Below are 17,758 nucleotides of genomic sequence, written 5' to 3'. Positions count from 1 at the left end.
GGAAATGTAAACATTGACACCATGCCAAAGACCATCCATCCATCCCTGTGTCTTCTGTCCTTGAACCTTTAACCTTGCTCCAGTCATACTTATGACTCAGGTCATTCTGAATGTCCCCAAGTGACAGGAGGACGCCGGTGGCATTGTAGCAGTGAGGCACAATGGGCCTCATGTATCAACGTTGCGTACGGCGATATTTGAGCGTATATGGGGTGTACGCCAAAACAGCTGCGCTGCTTGGCATTTATCAATGTGGTCGTTGGCGTACGCTGCGCTGAAAATATACACCAGGTCGAGAGGTGGCGTAAATTATACTCCAAAATGAACCAGCGCTGGAATCCACATAAAAATGAAGATGGTCAACATGATAAACAGTGCCATTATACAAATCAATGCATATGTTACATAAATAACACTTTCCTGATTATACTACATAATAATCAATGCAAATCCCGCCTTTGCGGGATTGTTATGGAGCACGATCCGTGGCCACAGCGCTGACTGCAAAGAAAGCGCTGCTCACCTTTTTCTCCAGACTTAGAGCCTGGAGCCAGAGCAGCGCTGAGCTTAACGTCATGTGGTGTGATCGTTTTAGACTATGAAATTGATAATAACAACTGTAGTTTCGTCATTCCCTTAATTCGCCCGTGCTGCAACCAGGTTTTGTCGTCTCCATTCGGTTGTCACAATAAAATAAATACAGAAATACATTTAAAAAATAAAGAAATCTGACAGATTAGGCGTGTCTTATTAATTGAGCGAGCAAATATCCACATGTCAAGAATTATTGACACGTGAAAAGAGAATACAGTGGTCCCTCGCTATTACGCTGTTCACCTGTCGTGGCCTCGGAGTCTCGCGGAGTATTTAGTCCAATTTTGCATGCTTTTTTTTTTTTACAGTGTTCTGTGTTCTGCGTATCTGTTTATAAGAATCTTGTTGCCCAGAAGAGAAAAGCGCGCCAACAACTACTCATAACCGTGTTTGTCACACGGAAACAAACACCTGCTGCAGCGAGATGTGAGTGGGAAAAGGCGCAGCGCCAGGACGCAGATGCCCGATCTGTGAAATACTGGTGAGTCACTATTAATAATTTCTTATGTGTCCGACCTCGTTCGTTGATTGTTAAAATTAATTTGTTAGTTCTAAATGCCATCATAATTATTTATAGGAAAACGTTCTATTTTTATTTCTCAAACAAATGTTTGGGCCTGAAAACAGTTTGGTATTATTTTCCTACTAAGGTTTGAACTTTGAGAGTGTTTACACACGAGAAAAAAGTGAGAAAATGTTCATGCCTGATTGAGAAAGTGTATAAACTGTGTAGTGAGGGGTTTTACAGCTTTGAAACGTCTATAATAATTGTAAGAAATAACGCTGACTACATGGCGGTTTCGCGTATTATGGGCTATTTTTTAGAACGTAACTCCAGCGATTAATGAGGGACCACTGTAACACTTTATTGATTATATACTACAAAACAATTGATACGACGGCCGCTTTTGACGCTCTGTTGGCACGCGTCGTGATTGGTGGAGTTCTTTTTCATTGCCGTCTTCCTGGCTTCCATGTCGTAAAATGAGGGTGTGTCTGAAGTGGAGTCTGAATATTTATGGGCGTGTTTATTATAATTACGATCGTTTCCACCCGCCGCATTTATCAAGATCATGTCAGGCGTACGCCAGAAATGGGCAGGTGCGCACTGCTTGATACATGTCACGGCGACTTTGGTGTATTTCAAGTTTACGCCGTAAATTTAAGCCACAAGTGCGCAACATTGATACATGAGGCCCAATGTGTCTCCCAAATTTTCTGTAATTTGAGTACATCATAAGCAGCATGCGCTGGCCACAGATACAAATGAACATTTATGTAATTTATATAAGCACTTGTGATTGTTTTTGCTTGAGGTACATCACCCCAACTCCACACCCATCACTTGCATTACTCCACACTTGGAATTAACTGATTCCATCTGCTCAAAGTGATGCTAATCAGTGAAATCACCTGGTGGAGTGGGTGGTTGTAAAGAAAACCTGCAACCTCTTGGCCTTTTCTGGAATCAGTTTGAGACCACTGATCTATTTGGATTCTTAGACTGGCATCCTGTCCAGGGTGTACCCTGCTTCATGCCCTATTCCTAGTAGGATAGGCTCCAGCCCCCCTGCGACTGTTAGTTGGAGTAAGCGGGTATAGAAAGTTAATGAATGGGTAGGGCATCGTGATGGAGTGTGCACAGTTTATCTCACTGAATCCAAAGTGGAATTAAAAGGAAACTCCGCATGCACAAGATGAGACAGATGCTGTGTTTGATGTCTTTTTTTTTCATTATGAATGTCAGCAAATCAGCAACAAACGTTTGATATTATAACAACACACATTCCTGTTTTTATTATTCTGACACAAGTACAAAGTACCTTAGTGCAGCACAGTCAGTGTGCACATACATCAGTGAATGAAAGCCACACAAGTGCAACTTATGGCTGAGCTCTTAAAGAATGCAAATTAATAAATTAATTACAGATCATTACAAATATTTTGCTTTGAAAAAATAACAAGCAGTCACACAGTCAAAAAAAAAAAAAAGTCAAGAAAAGAAGATGCATCAAGATGCATTGATGATGTTTTTATGATGGAATTGTAGCCCTCTGAATCATATTGAAATCAAATCACGAGGTGCCAAAAGATTCCTACCCCTATTCTTGTGGCATTACAGTGTAAACAACAAACTGACACCCTGGCTTCGCAAAACCTGGAAGTTGAAGTACATCTCTGCAACAGTGTCTCTGGCCATATACTCTTCTGCAGAGTATGCACAGTGCACTGGTGGCACAGGTCTGGATGTTGCAAGAGAAACCAGCTTGGAGGTCTGACCCAGGAGGTCTTGAGGTCCTGTGGGGTAGGAGAAGCCATTTCCTCCCTGAAGCAGAGCAGGGAGGAGAGGAGCAGTGAGGAGGAGGAGGGGGTGTGGATGCTCTCAGCAGAAAGGAATTCTCAGAATGTTGTCTTTTAATCTGGAGTCAACTTCATTCTCTCTCCTCTCTCTCTCTCTCTCTCTCTCTCTCTCTCTCTCTCTCTCTCTCTCTCTCTCTCTCTCTCTCTCTCTCTCTCTCTCTCTCTCTCTCTCTCTCGCCCCTTTTATGAGTGGTGACTGGTTTTGCTGTTACCATGCGGAAGGGAAGCAGGGTGGCAGACCAGCTGACCTAAGAGCAATGTTTTTATCCTTCTGCTCTATGTAGCTTCTTTAGGCTGTGTGCATGTATTTCTGTCACTGTGCGCATGCACAGATGAGGGAAGGAAGGAAAGAGGAATGAAGGGGGGATAATGTGAAGCAGAACAGAAAGTGAAGAGTGAGAAAGAGACTAAAAGTGAAGGAATGCAAAAATGGTTGGAAGAAGAGGAAGGTAAAGAGGAGAGAAGAGCCCAAAGAGCACCATCACAGCTGGCGGACATCCTTTTTTTTTTTTTTTTTTTTTTTTTAAAGTAGCGTGTGCTGTCATCTAAATTATACCACCAGTACCAAATTACCTGGAGGTCGATAGACAGGTTGGTCTCTTCTCCTCCTATGTCAGGCAACTGCACAGCCCATTTTGCTGACTTTTTACATCCTACAGTCGGGTTCATAAGTATTTGAACAGTTTGAACATGTTGCTGTAAAAATACTTACCGACTTGTCTTATTAGGCCTTATTCACAGTGGCGTGTTTCACAGTGAGCATATAGCTTTAGGCATGTAGCATAATTATACATCTTGTTTGAGTCAATGAGATGTTCAGACGTCGGGGAACAATGCTCGACAGTGTATACCGTATAACAAAAAGGGCAGCCTCTGCAGTATGATAACACCAGTCATGTATGATGCTGCATACTGGCAGGGGGTTTCAACATTGTGTGTGTGTGTGTGTGTGTGTGTGTGTGTGTGTGTGTGTGGGAAGCCCATTAGTCCTGCAGTTGTGTGGGTCTGAGCACGCTCACAGACCCCCCCCCTAGTTACGCTTTGCACTGTTGCTGCTCGCAGCCACGAGTGGGTGTCCCGCATTGGTAATGTCAATTGTTGGTAGGTATGCCCGTGTGGTACTGTACGCATCTTCGGTACACAGTTAGCACGTCATGCTAACGCTATATACTGTACGCGATTCATGCCTCTGTGTGAACAAGGCCATAGATGTGTATTTACCTTACAGAAACACTACAGCGAGATCATAGTGTAGATGAGATGGAAAGGTCAGTAGCTATGATCATCTTAGCTTGATGGAACACAAACTGAGCATTGTGAATTTCAAACATTTTAGAAAACACTTAGTGTGCAAAAAACATAATGGTACTTTTTAAATTTGAAACCACAACAGCGTACTGCAAATGCAATGAACGGTCACTGTGTCGTGTATGCACTGTGGAAATCTGTACAGAAACTGTGTGCATGATGTGGTTTGACTGGTGCAGTGCATTAGTTTTTACTGTGTGGATACGAGTGCTTTTTTTTTTTTTTTTTTTTTTGTGACCAATGATACATGTGCATGTATCTCTCAATTGTGGCCAGGTTTTCGAATAACTGTAATGCAGCACAGCGGATATACCTTGAGCTCAAGGGCTGTGGTTCTTCCTAGAAGGCTGTGTTTGTAAGCGTGCACGTGCATATTAGCCCTGGTGTCTTACATTTGCAGAGCCAAAAATTTCATGTTTGAGCTTGCAACTGCAAAAATTCTATGAAGTCATAATCATTTTCTCATAAGGTTTGAGAAAACAAATTTGGGGGGGGGGGCTTGAAAAAAGAAACCAGTCTTTCAAAACACAGTGTTTTGGTGCCTGACAGTGAACAGTGACTTTCTCTGCAGCATCCATTCATGTTTTTTCTTTAGTGTTTGTTGTATCTAAAATCCTCAATGACCTAAAGAGTCTGCTCATTCTCAGCATATGTCTCATTTCTGGTCATGTGTCTTAGCCACTGCTTCTCAGCCAAATAGCCTCAACTTCCTCCCTTTTTCTGCTAAAGCAGGAAGCAGGAGATGAGAAAGAATCACACATCTGCAAAATGCAGCTCCAGGTTCTATTAATAGTCTCATTCAGTTCAGAAGAAAATGCATCCTCTTATAAGCTTCTGCCTCAATTAAGAATTCCAGCCTGGGGTAGTGTGTGGTCAGTTATGGGTTTACCTCATTGATACGGGATTTCCCTCTCCTGCTGTAGAAAAAGTTCCAATCAGACAGGATTGCTGACTGCATCTTTCACTAGAGTAGTAGTGGGAGAACCGGTGACCCACATGATTTGCAGATGGGATTTAAATCATTGACCTGTGCATGTCATGTTGACCACTTATTCTGAGAAATTAAAGGGGTCGTATTGTGCAAGCTCATTTTTCATCTGCGTTTTACAGTTATAGGTGGTAAGTGTCTTATGATAAACACGCCAACATCCCACGATTCTGTACATGTGCGTAAGCAAAATATATCACTGAAATACTTTTACTTATGTATTTATTTGTTTTGGGCATCTAAGAAACAGAACAGAAGTACATACCGTTCTCCCTGATGGTTCTGTATGACAAGTCTACACAGTCTGTGTGAGAGACGGAAGGATATCACATCTTCAAAGATAGAAGGGGTGTGGAAAGCGGCAGCTCCTTTCTATTTAAAGCAACAGCCACAAAAAAGAGTTGTTACTTATAAACTCTTATAGCATCTGTCATTTCAGAATTGGAGACATTTCAATTTAATTCAGGTCAGTTTATTTATATAGTGCCACATCACAACATAGGTCACCCCAAGACGCTTCACAGGGATAAGGTTGAACCTTACTCCCCCCCTGAGCAAGCACACAGATAACAATGGTAAGGAAAAGAGCCCTCTGGTGTTTGTTTTGTTTTATTACAGAAAGAAACCTCAAGATGACTGGACATAGACTATCTGCTTTGGCCATACTAACAATAACAAAAAAAATAATCAAACAAAGCACAACAAAGAAATGCCAGCCACGTGAGACAGTTGATGGAACGAAGCATGAAGGTCATATTACCATTTCTTTAAAAATTAAGTGCGATCGTTATAGTTAGCTGACAGGTCTGTTCCTGATCAAATCCCCGCAATGGCCACAAGTACCCCAGTAGTCCGTTGATACATGGCCCTCAGCCATCTTTTTGCCCTAGTTGTAGTCCAGTGAAGGTAAGGGCAGAGTCTGGGATTTCAGCACTCTACAAATTAAGGGGATCGACACTCAGATAGAAGAGACTGACAGAATAACCATGTGATGCCATTCTTCCATGTTACCTCTCTCAAGCCATCAGCAATGTTGCTTTTACACCATTCTTGATGTTGCAGACCGAATGGTCCACCTCTAAAAATTGGTCCGCCCTGCCTCCACTGCGCATGCGTTATTTCAGACCACAGTAGCACGTCTGAAACGGAGTCTCTTCACCCAAAGTGATCAAATGATTTAATGTGATTTTTAACCATCAGATGATAAAGGTAAAACTTTTTACATAATTCTAAAGTCAGATTTAAGCAGAAACGAGGCGACATTCCGTGATGCTTTGAAATGACGGAAGTGCAGTGAACGCAATAGCTAGCAGCTCCTTAGCTGTGGCGCTCTGATCGCTTTCGCCATCTTTTATGATGAAATAATGCTGAATTTATGTGGAAATTATTGTTGTACAAAAGCTTAAGATGTCTGTTCCTGAGACAGATGATGACTGGAGTGCAGTTTGAAGCAAAAACAAGGTGATAATTCATGAATCACAGCTGAAGACGCATGCATAGTGAAGGCAGGGTGGACCAATTTTGGGGGTGGGGCTGTTCGGTCTGCAACTGCAACACTGGAGTCTCGGACAAAAGGACAAAGCAGAAATGAATCAACCAGAATGAACAACTAACTCACAGGAACAGTGTTTCACAACAGGAAAATAACAGACAGGATGCTAACATGATCGCCGACAATGTAGTCATACCATTCACTAACATTCCCAGAATTTAGATGAAGCAAACACCCCTTCTAGTCCATGAGCCAATAAACAATTTTGAGATAATCATTATCACTTAAGTGTACTAAATGACACTTTCAATCCAGCCTCAGTGTACCATGGACTACTACATAATGTATGGTGGGCATCCCAGGGTGGTAGTAGAGCATGACACGGAGTGGATTTTCACTCCCGTCCCATCCCGCTCCCAGAAAAAAAAATCCCATCCTGTCCCAGTCCTGGACTGGAGTAAAAAAAAAAAAAATCCCGTCCCGTCCCACTCCTGTAAAGATGACTCCCAATCCCATCCCGCTTCCACTCAAAATCAGTCCCACTCCCATCCCACTCCCGTATGTCTCGCGCCGTGATGACCAATCAGGGACCAGTGTTGGGCACACTTCCGATAATCCGATAACAGATAATTATCGAAGATAATGTTTTCATTATCAGATTATCTTTTTAGATAACTTTAAAAACCATTATCGGACCAATTATCTTCCGATTAATTTTTGTCCGATACAGATAAACAAAGCCGAACAGTGACAAGCATTTTTAAAATTTAAAATCAGTTCAGCACCCACCTGTTAAAAGTTTTGTAACAGATGCAGTTATACCCTCTGCTAACAGAAGAAAACTGCTTGTATGAAAAGCATCTCAATCCTCTGCAGACAAAGGAGAAACAGCCCCCCCCCCCCCCCCCAAAAAAAAACAAACATTTACTTTAACACCATACCGATATGCTGGCAATATCACCTAAGTCATCCAGAGGCATACATTTTTAACTTATGGTTCAAATTTTAACCAGACAAATTTTGGACAAGTTATTTAAAATTACTGTCATGTCTGAAGTTTTATAAAGTGAAAATATCAGATATATGTTTTAACTTTAAAGTAATGTGCTAATTTTTAAGGTTTTGTGAGCACATGCTATGCCCCGCAGTGCGTTATGGGTACAATGATGTAATCTCAGTACGGCACGACAGAACAAATGCATTTCAGACACTCTGTTCAGGCTCCACGGACAACAGCATTAAACTCTAGTGCCTAAAACTCTCTTGAATATATTCTCTGCGTTTATAGATGTTGGTTTTATATTTGCGTTTGTTAAATTCCATGCATTTTAAAAGTAGCAGACAGGGATTATCTGGAATTTTGTTTTCAAGGCCTCTACTGCCATCTACTGGCCAGTAGTGTTCATGGCAGTATTCGCCCTAAGTACTAAGCGTCTGGGAACCAGTAGATGGCAGTGTTCTATTTATTTTGACCCCGGTTATATCAGGTGATTGTCAAATCAACTTTTTGGCTTTGCAAATGGCATTTTTTTTTTTTTTTTTAACAAATGAAGTTTAAAAACAAAACAACAGCAAATAATAATAATAATAACATTACAAGACAGCTCTGCAGTGTTTGCACAGGCACAGTGCAAGCGTTTGGATGCTTGTAGCTTTTCAGCACAATAATATCAAACAGGTTTGATTCTCATTCGACCATACGATCGGCGATCAGGATGTGGTCGTCAGATGTTGACTGCAGCTTGATACTCCATGTACACTACACGATGCAGGACGCACGATTAACCTGAAACTTGGTCCAAAAAATTCCTGTATGAAAAATCATCTTGCGCAGTGTAAAGCACGTTTTACAACATCATAAAACGTGCGCACATTCTCTCCACGTGCAAAACATTTTGCGATGACGCTTGCAGGGCTCCGTAAAAATGCCTGTTTTTACAAATAAAAAAATGGAATATTTTACAAAAGCACATTTATCTTTAAACACCAACACACGACAGACGTCACATTAACATGTTGGTTTACATAATGAATGACTGAACCAATCAGTGTTTAGCAGAGGCACTTTTACCCAGAATCCTTTGCAATCTGTCTGTTACAAAACCTCAGAATTAGTGCATTATTCAACATTAAAAGATATATGTTATAGTTTAACTTTGTACAAATGACAGAATTGATATTAATGGAGTTATTCTATCGGTATTAATGTTTTTTATAAATCAAAACCATAACTCAGCATGACTTTATTTTTCAAGACCTCCGCCTGACCGGAGCATTGTAATTGATAGAAAGTTGGCTTTATGGCTGCTTTCGGGGTGCCTCAGTGCTGGGAGTGCTGTAGTAAACAAGAGCTTCCAGCAGGGGCAGAATGTTGAAAGAAAAACGTGTGGTCTCATTGTTTGAGTCTGTTGTTACTTTTAATATTATTAGAAGCTATTAAATTTGTTTTACTAGTAGTTGTAAATGTGCCAGAGATAATATTGGAATTTATCTGTTATCGGTTATCTGTAACTTCTGATACATTTTTGGGTGGTTTATGGTTTTATCTTTATCGAAGATAACTTTTCAGTTATCTGGTTATCTGTTATCGAAGTTAATTTTTTGGTTAACTGTGCCCACCACTGTCAGGGACTGAATATGTAGTGACGTGGAGATGTCTGGAGTTTGACTGAAGATGTGAACATGTCCTGTATCTGGTAGCAGCCTGTGAGCAGGACTTATGTCTCTTTTGTCCTTTATTTCACAATTATGACAGAGTTTTTGGAGCAAGCAGCAGCACCACAGCAGCGGGAGCGGAGTTTCTTTTTCTTTTTATGTTACGTGCGCGCGCAAGCAAATCGTTCATGGAGATTATTTTACTTATTAACTACACAGATGTATAATAAAATAAATGGTGACTGGTTTCTAAACACAATTATGACAGTTTTTTGGTGGAACAGCGAGCAGAATGTGAATGGGACAGTTGGTCCTCAAGTTGGGTCCTGCAGAGGCGGAAGGACCGCTGAAAGCAGCCGTCATCCAGATTCAGCTCCTGCAGCAAATAATGATACTCTCTGTATTGGGAGCTTTTCAAAACAACTCGCTCCGTGTGATCAAGGTCTGTCATGTTAACTTGACTGACAACCGGAGCCGGCGAGCGGAATGGAAGCTCCTCCTATTTGATGACGCATGGGGGCGAATTTTCGGAGCAAAAGCAGAGCGACGCACCGGGCGGAGGAGGCACGTCTGTCGCCGCGCAACCCCCGCGAATTTGTAGCATCTGATCGCGCCCGGTGTGAACGCGGCATTAAATAGATGAAAATCATCATCTATTTTTGGCATTCCCGTTCCTGCCCGCTCCCGTTCATTTTTATTCCCGTCCCATCCCAATCATGGGATTGATAAAATTTTGACTCCCATCCCGCGGGAATCCCACAGGAATCACGTGACCCACGGGAATTCCCGAAAAATGTCATCCTCTAGGTAGTAGCTCTAGCCATGTAGAGGTCAATGAAGAATACACAAGGGTCAAAATTTAAAGATGTTCCAATCATATTGAAAACTACACCACATTATTTGTGTGATCATAAATATTCCAAAAAGGTATAGTTTGGACTATCTGTGACTGAATGTTATGGGGTAAAGATAATGATCAACTTTATTTTGCCAGCGTACAAGAATAGAAAACAGTGAACAATGTTTTTGTTTTGTTGTTTCCTTTCAATAAGGACAACAAATTTATGCCAAAGGACTGGAAGACATTTGCACAAGATATTTGACAATATTGCACATAATTCTGAATAACTCTGTTATGTATTCATCATGCAGAAGGAGGAGGAATTATACAGACTGATTGACACAGATAGGAAAGACCTGTGGCATTCTGTGGTGCACCGCGGTGGTCTATGGCTGAAGGTGCTCTGACAGGACATCAGTGTGGCTTGCAGGGGGTGGGAAGTGTTGTCTAGGATGCTGAGCAGCTTGCTCAGTGTCCTCCTCTCTGACACCTCCACCACAGACTCCAGCTCAACCCCCAGGACAGAGCCTGATGAGCTTGTTGATCCTGTTCGTGTCAGCTGCCTTCAGCCTGCTGCCCCAGCACACAGCGAAAATGGTGACAAAAGGTTAATTTCAATTTGGACATGGGTCAGAAGTTAAAAATTGCTCCAATTTTTAGCTCCTGTTTAAAACCCTATTCACTCAACCAATAATTTCCAGCACTTTTTACCCAAATTGGAGCAAGTTTAGCTTTTGACCCCTTTACAAACTAAAATTGACCTTTGTCACATTTTTTGCTGTTTTTACCCATAACATCATAGCATTCAGTCATACATAGTCCAAACTGTATCTTACTGGAATCTTTGTGATCAGGCAAGTAATTTGGTATACTTTTCAATATGACTGGACCACTTTTGAATTTTGACCCCTGTGTAATTCTTCATTGACCCCTGCCTGACTACAGATACCACCCTGGGATTGCCATCATACATTTTTGTGTAGGCCATGGTAGACTGAGGCTGTATTGTAAGTGTTGTTTAATACCCATAAGTGGTACCGAAAACCTGCTTTGCCCATGGACTCCATACATTGTAAATTCGGATTTTTTATGCTCCTTGTTTTCATTTCTGCACCAGCTGCATGTGCACATTCAGTGCACGTGAGTCCAACCTTGTGAAACCGTTGCCCATCCTCATATTTATGAAGGGACAGTAGTGACTGACCACCCACATACATAGCACTGTGATTTTCAGATGGTGAACACTAGTGACTGTCCAGAAATTCCTTCCCCACGGTACCATGTTAAGAGGCTACAAATGCTTTTGACCAGGAATCTTGTTAGACTAGAATCAGTCAAGGTCTGTTGTTCCCCAGACGGAGAGCCGTTCGAACTGCAAATGGGCCTCAATGTTCCTTCTCCTTGTTGCGAGTAAAGAGGGGGAGGAGTGGCTGAAGGGAAGCTGGTGTTTTGGTCTCAGACGCTGGTGCTAGTGCGACATCTGTTGGCATCGTTTATAGCACCTTTAATAGTTCATATTTGACCGAGGATCTCATTTAAAGATTTCCCATAAAACTTTTCATATTCACCATACAAGCATACAGACAACATCCAAACATTAAGGGTATCATTTCTTTATACTCCTTTAGACACTATATGATAATAATGACATTATTGTGACATTGTGCTTTTATTTTGTTTATAAATATTTGCCTCGCTCTCTTAGTTCCTGATAAATGCTCTGCAGTGCCTGAGAGGAAACTGCAGCCAAAGTCTGTTGGAAAAATTTTCAGTTTAGGAAAGCACCTGGACCCATTCCACTTTTACTAGGGGTCACTGAGTTTTGTCTGGAGGCTTTCCCTACTGTAGCTGTTAACAGTGTTGCTGCTTCCCTGCTGGCTAAGGCTCCACACAGACACATGCATGCATGCACGTGCACAAAAACACACACAGAACTACCGCCAGAGTTACAGGGACAAATTTGGAAACCAGGCTCACTGGGTGCTTACATAAAGGCTGCTATTATACCTGTAAAGGAAAATTGTCATGATTATATATCAACATGCCTATGTGCTGTGTGTATGTCTATATATATATATATATATATATATATATATATATATATATATATATATATATATATAAATAAAACAGAAAACTTCTGTAGGTATAACTATGGTAATTTCATATTTTCATATTAGTTTTTTTGAGTGTGCAATAATTAGCCCCTTCCTTAATGTTATGCATTTTCTGCCCTGTGCACACGTGTGATATAGGTGGTGACACTATGGTACCGAGCTCCTGAGGTGCTGCTTCAGTCCAGTTATGCCACACCAGTTGATCTGTGGAGTGTGGGCTGCATCTTTGCCGAGATGTTCAGGAGAAGGTGAGAGGTGAAGACAAATGAATATCTGTTGACTGACACTGTAGTGAACACTAGTATTTTATTCAACCTCAGACTCACCCTGTCTATCTATCCGTCACTCAAGTTGTCTGTCCGTCCATCAGTCTTGTAAACGCGAGTGTTCCCAAACCATTCACACAATACTAGCACAGCATATTGAAGATGTGCATGAAGGAAAATAATTCCAGTCCTACATGTTCCACGAGAAATAATTCGACTTTTGTGTTGAATTGATGTATCACTTGAGGATGACCTCAGAAGTGCATCTCTGCATATAAACATAATGGTGAGTTTCATTGAACTGTCTCACAATGGTGGCACACCATATGCACACGGCATGGCGGCAAATAATTCTGTCATTTTAATTGATATACTGACTTGATTAGTGCTACTCCTACTAAACCAGTTCTGAAGAGGCAGTACCACACATGGCATAGTATAGTTACTTCATGCATACTGCAATGTGGCATCCATTTCTCTGTGTTCAAGTCGCAAATTCGTATTGTACCGTCATGTCGTGTATGGCCGGCTTTACTGTACAGTTGAGACTTGGACTCCAGCCACTGACGCAAGGCAAGAATCCGATGTCTTTTGGTGTCTCCACAGAATCGTTGTGTAACACTGGAATGAACTTGTGTCAAATGAACAGTTAGTTGTGGAAAGTCACGACTGCTTCTTTTGTGAGGGAACATCAGGTACAGCATTATGTCCATGTGGCAAGTATCCCTGAGCATGATCCAGCATGCAGGTGCGTCAATACTGAGGACCACAGCAACTGGAAAAGGCCAAGCAACGCCCACATATCACCTGGCTTTAACGGATAGATGGTTACATTTGAGGGGATGCACCAGTTGTGTTGCCTGTAGCAGTTGAGCAGTGTGGTGACAGCACTGTGGCATGCTCCCAGATCTGAGCTGACATCAAAAGACAATTACAGCTGTAGTCATTTTGCATATTGAAAAACTAAGCCAATCCTAGTCTTAATTATATGTAACTGCGGAAGTTAATAAGGAATATAGAAGCCATCTGAAGTCATGAAATACTAAACCGACGTAATTGCTGTTTGCTTTCACCGCAATCACTCATAAAACAGATTATGATCACTAACTTTCAGGGTTTTGCACAAATACAGATATTCACATGGTTTTATTCTCGTGACTTGGTTTTCATGTGCATCTTGCAACATTTAAAATCATCTGCAGGCGTGATGTTTTAGTCTTTGCAAGAATGCTTATGCAGAGAATGTCAGTATGGAACGATTTTCCAAATCTATAGTTAATAAACCTATTTTCCCAGTAATCTTGTCCACATAACAATAGCATGAGGTCCATAGTCAGTAGAAATGCAACTATGGTTTTTATTCCTTCTACCATGAAATGGAGGCTTTTTTTTAAATTAATCTGCATGATCTTCTGCTTAATTTTAAAGTTACCATGAAATCAACTCTCAGTGCAGAATCAGTTTGTGTTTCTTCTTCGCCTCATCTTCTTTTCATATGACACCTGTCAGATGTGTCGCGAGCAGTGAGCAATCACATTTCAGTTAGCTTATCAAACCATTGCAGTGATGACAAGCTGTTTGCTGTGGTCACAGAATGCAAGTCAAGATTCTGCTTCTTGGTATAAGAATTTGTCAGTTTGTGGTCTAACGAACTTCACATACGTTTTGAGCCAAGCTAATAACGGACCCTTAAACACGTAGTTCCTGTTTATGTAAGAAAATTACACTATGCCACGTGTACAACAGAAAATATTGTCATTGTAGCTTTGTTGCAGCTTATCTGTGATAAATGTTTCACTGTGTGTGTTGAGTTATGTCTTGTCACCAACATAGACATGGGGTCTACCAGTCTGTGGTTGTTAAAGTGTAGATAAGCACAGTCTTTCAGTGGTAGGGCAAAATGCCAGGACCAGCAGCTTCCTTCACAACCGCCTTTACACCCTAAAGCCACACTCAACTGCCCTCACTCTTCACATGGAAGTCTGGAAACTTATAGGTTCTAATGCCCATAGGAGCTATAGGATGAAGGTGTGGTGGCTTACATGGTGCCACTCCACGGGGTTGTAATGGAGAATCAAGCTCTGAATTTGTCACCACAGCTGAAACCATTCCCCACAGGAAAGATTTGACATTTAAAAACTAAAGTGAATTACGTTGAAGCATAAATCCTGTTTTTAGTTAATAGCTTTTGCACTTTTGAATGTTCTATATAGTCAAACAGAAAGAAAACAAGTGACAGTTAACCCGATCATGTTTAAATCTGAACCCACGTGAGACCAGTGGTGGGCACAGTTCCACTAATCCGCTAACCGCTAATTATCGAAGCTAATGTTTTCATTATCGGATTAGCTTTTCAGATAACTTTGAAAACCATCAGAGGACCAATTAGCTTCCAATAAATTTAGGTCCGATAATTTTTTAGACCGCTAACATATTTTTGCAGGCATAGTGAATAAAACTTAACCATTAAAAACATTTGTGTAGTCTGAAATAAAAGATTTTAGTACCTACCTGTTAAATGTTTTGTAGCAGACGGCTCTATCCTCTACAAGCAGAAGAGAGCTGGTTATAGGAGAGAAAGGAAGAGAGAGAGGGGACAAAAGATGATTTCTCTTTACACCATACAGACTCGCCGGCATATCACGTAAGTCATCAACAGGCATACAGTTTTAACTTATGGTTAAAATTTTAACCAAACTAATTCCAGACAAGTTATTTAAATTAACGTCACAGCTGGCATTTTATAAAGTGAAAATATCACAACATACAAGGAGTTTATGCTTTTGAGTGAGTATCATAATCCTTTGTGTGCAAGAGAGTTGCTGCAGCCTCTTATTAATGTGATGAAAAGCATCAAAATGTACATTTTGGTTGTATAATGTTCATTTACAATTGTCGTCATGTGGATTCTTTGTCCTGTAGACCGCAACAACTCTCTGGCACGCAAAGGATTATGGGATATCTTATTTGGGCGAACACTGCCACCTACTGACCAGTAGATGGCAGTAGAGACCCTGAAAACTTGCTAAAACAAATATTCCAAATAATCCAGGTCTGCTACATTTAATCTGCGTGGAATTTAATAAACGTAAACCGAATTTCAGACAGCTTGTGTATATTTCTCTGGAACAAAGAGGACAAACAGTGTTATAAAGGACAATAAGCAGGATGTTAAGATTCAAGATTCAAGCAACTTTATTGATCCCTAAATGGGCAATTCATATCACACCCTATTACCTCAGACCAAAAATACAGCAATTAATCCACAATTATTACTAGTTGAACGTAATAATGGCACACATCAGAATTAAAACACCGCACATATACAATTGATTGTTTATGTACACTAAAGTTTAAGACAGTCCGTCATCCAAATTGAGGCAATGTGAGTGTGGGGTGGCCGCAGCAGTCTCCCGCGCAGCCGCGAGCTTGGGACTTGCCGGAGTCCCAAGCTCAAAAGAGCAAACTTCACTTTCCCCCAGAATGACATGAACAGGAAGCAATCGCAGCTCACACAGCCTGAGCTTCTGGCATAAACCAAACACAATAACAACGTCTATAAACCCAGAGAATATAGTCTATATACCCAGAGAATATATTCATGAGAGTTTTAGGCACAATATACAAGGAGTTTAATGCTGTTGTCTGTGTGCAGCAGTTAAAGTGCAGCCTGATCAGAGCATCTCAATGCATTTCTCCTGTTGTGAAACTTTGCCCATAATGCACTGCAGCATTTGTGTCCAAACACTACAACCTTTAAAATCAGTGCATTACTGTTGGGAAAGTGTAGTGACACGGACCCACAACAGGGGGCGTAAATGAACGGACAATGGAAGGAGTCAAATTATAACACTTTACTGTTGTGAATGACACAACCAAACACAGCAGATTCAGAATGTGCAACAGTCAATAAAGGTGTCGTGTGGGAAGGCTCAACGATAGGAGACGCCCGTCTGGAAACGAACCGGAACCACACGATTTCCACCGCCACCGAACCCGAGGAATACTGTAGCCGCCAAGTCCCGGAGTCTTCAGGTGGCCACCTTCACGGCGTGTCGGATCTGGTACTGCTGGCAAAAAGCAAAAGACAGTCAAAGGGTGGGTGTGTGAACACCCAGTAACAATCCTGGAGGGAATTCCACCTCCACCTCTCACTCAACACGTTGCAGCGGTCTCAGAAGAAAAAGAGCGCCGTCTTGCACAGCCTCTACAAAAACGACCGGTACTTTTGCAAACACTCACAATAACAGATTTACAAATCTCACAAAAAGGCTGAGAGTATTACCTCTGATAGAAGATGATATCTCGGCAGTGTGGTGGAGGTGTCTTCCTGCTTTTATACCAGATGTGGATGATTAGTGACAGCTGTCACGGATGATGGGTGACAGCTGTCACCACGGCTTGTTCCTGAGGCGGCAGCGCCCTCTCGTGCCTGAAGCCCGCACTTCAGGCAGGGCGCCCTCTGGTGGTGGGCCAGCAGTACCTCCTCTTCAGCGGCCCACACAACAGGACCCCCCCCCTCAACGGGCACCTCCTGGCGCCCGACCAGGCTTGTCCGGGTGGCGACGATAGAAATCGGCCAGGAGGGCCGGGTCCAGGATGAAGCTCCTCTTCACCCAGGAGCGTTCTTCAGGTCCATATCCCTCCCAGTCCACCAAATACTGAAAGCCCCGGCCCATTCGATGGACGTCCAAGAGCCGGCGAACTGTCCAAGCCGGCTCCCCGTCGATAATACGGGCAGGAGGCGGCGCCGGACCGGGTGCACAGAGGGGTGAGGTGTGATGCGGTTTAATCCTGGAGACATGAAAGACCGGATGGATCCGCAGTGAGGCCGGGAGTTGGAGCCTCACTGCGGTAGGACTGAGGACCTTGAGGATGGGGAAGGGTCCAATGAATCGGTCTTTTAATTTGGGGGACTCGACCTGGAGTGGAATGTCCTTGGTGGAAAGCCATGTCTCCTGCCCGGGCTGGTATGCGGGGGCCGGGGACCGTCGACGGTCTGCATGGGCTTTAGCCCTCGTCCGGGCCCTCAACAAGGCCGAACGGGCGGTGCGCCACACCCGACGGCATCTCCACAGGTGGGCCTGGACCGAGGGCACACCGACCTCTCCCTCCACCAAAGGAAACAAAGGGGGT

The 17,758-nt window shown here is 42.3% G+C and overlaps 1 protein-coding gene across 3 annotated transcripts in view; it reads left to right on the top strand.

The window, feature by feature from the left end:
* The window catches only part of cdk6 (cyclin-dependent kinase 6), an 81,304-nt gene that overhangs the window by 50,778 nt on the left and 12,768 nt on the right, over positions 1–17,758 (top strand). For all 3 annotated transcript variants that reach the window (XM_034160544.1, XM_034160543.1, XM_034160542.1), the window contains exon 5: positions 12,495–12,604. In XM_034160544.1, coding sequence (XP_034016435.1) covers positions 12,495–12,604 — 110 coding nt within the window. The remainder of the gene's footprint in view (positions 1–12,494; positions 12,605–17,758) is intronic.

This window comes from Thalassophryne amazonica, chromosome 20 (assembly GCF_902500255.1).
Source record: "Thalassophryne amazonica chromosome 20, fThaAma1.1, whole genome shotgun sequence".
In the NCBI taxonomy this organism is placed as follows: domain Eukaryota; kingdom Metazoa; phylum Chordata; class Actinopteri; order Batrachoidiformes; family Batrachoididae; genus Thalassophryne; species Thalassophryne amazonica.
The sequence above is the reverse complement of the archived record's forward strand: the minus strand, read 5'-3'. Positions and strand labels throughout refer to the sequence as shown.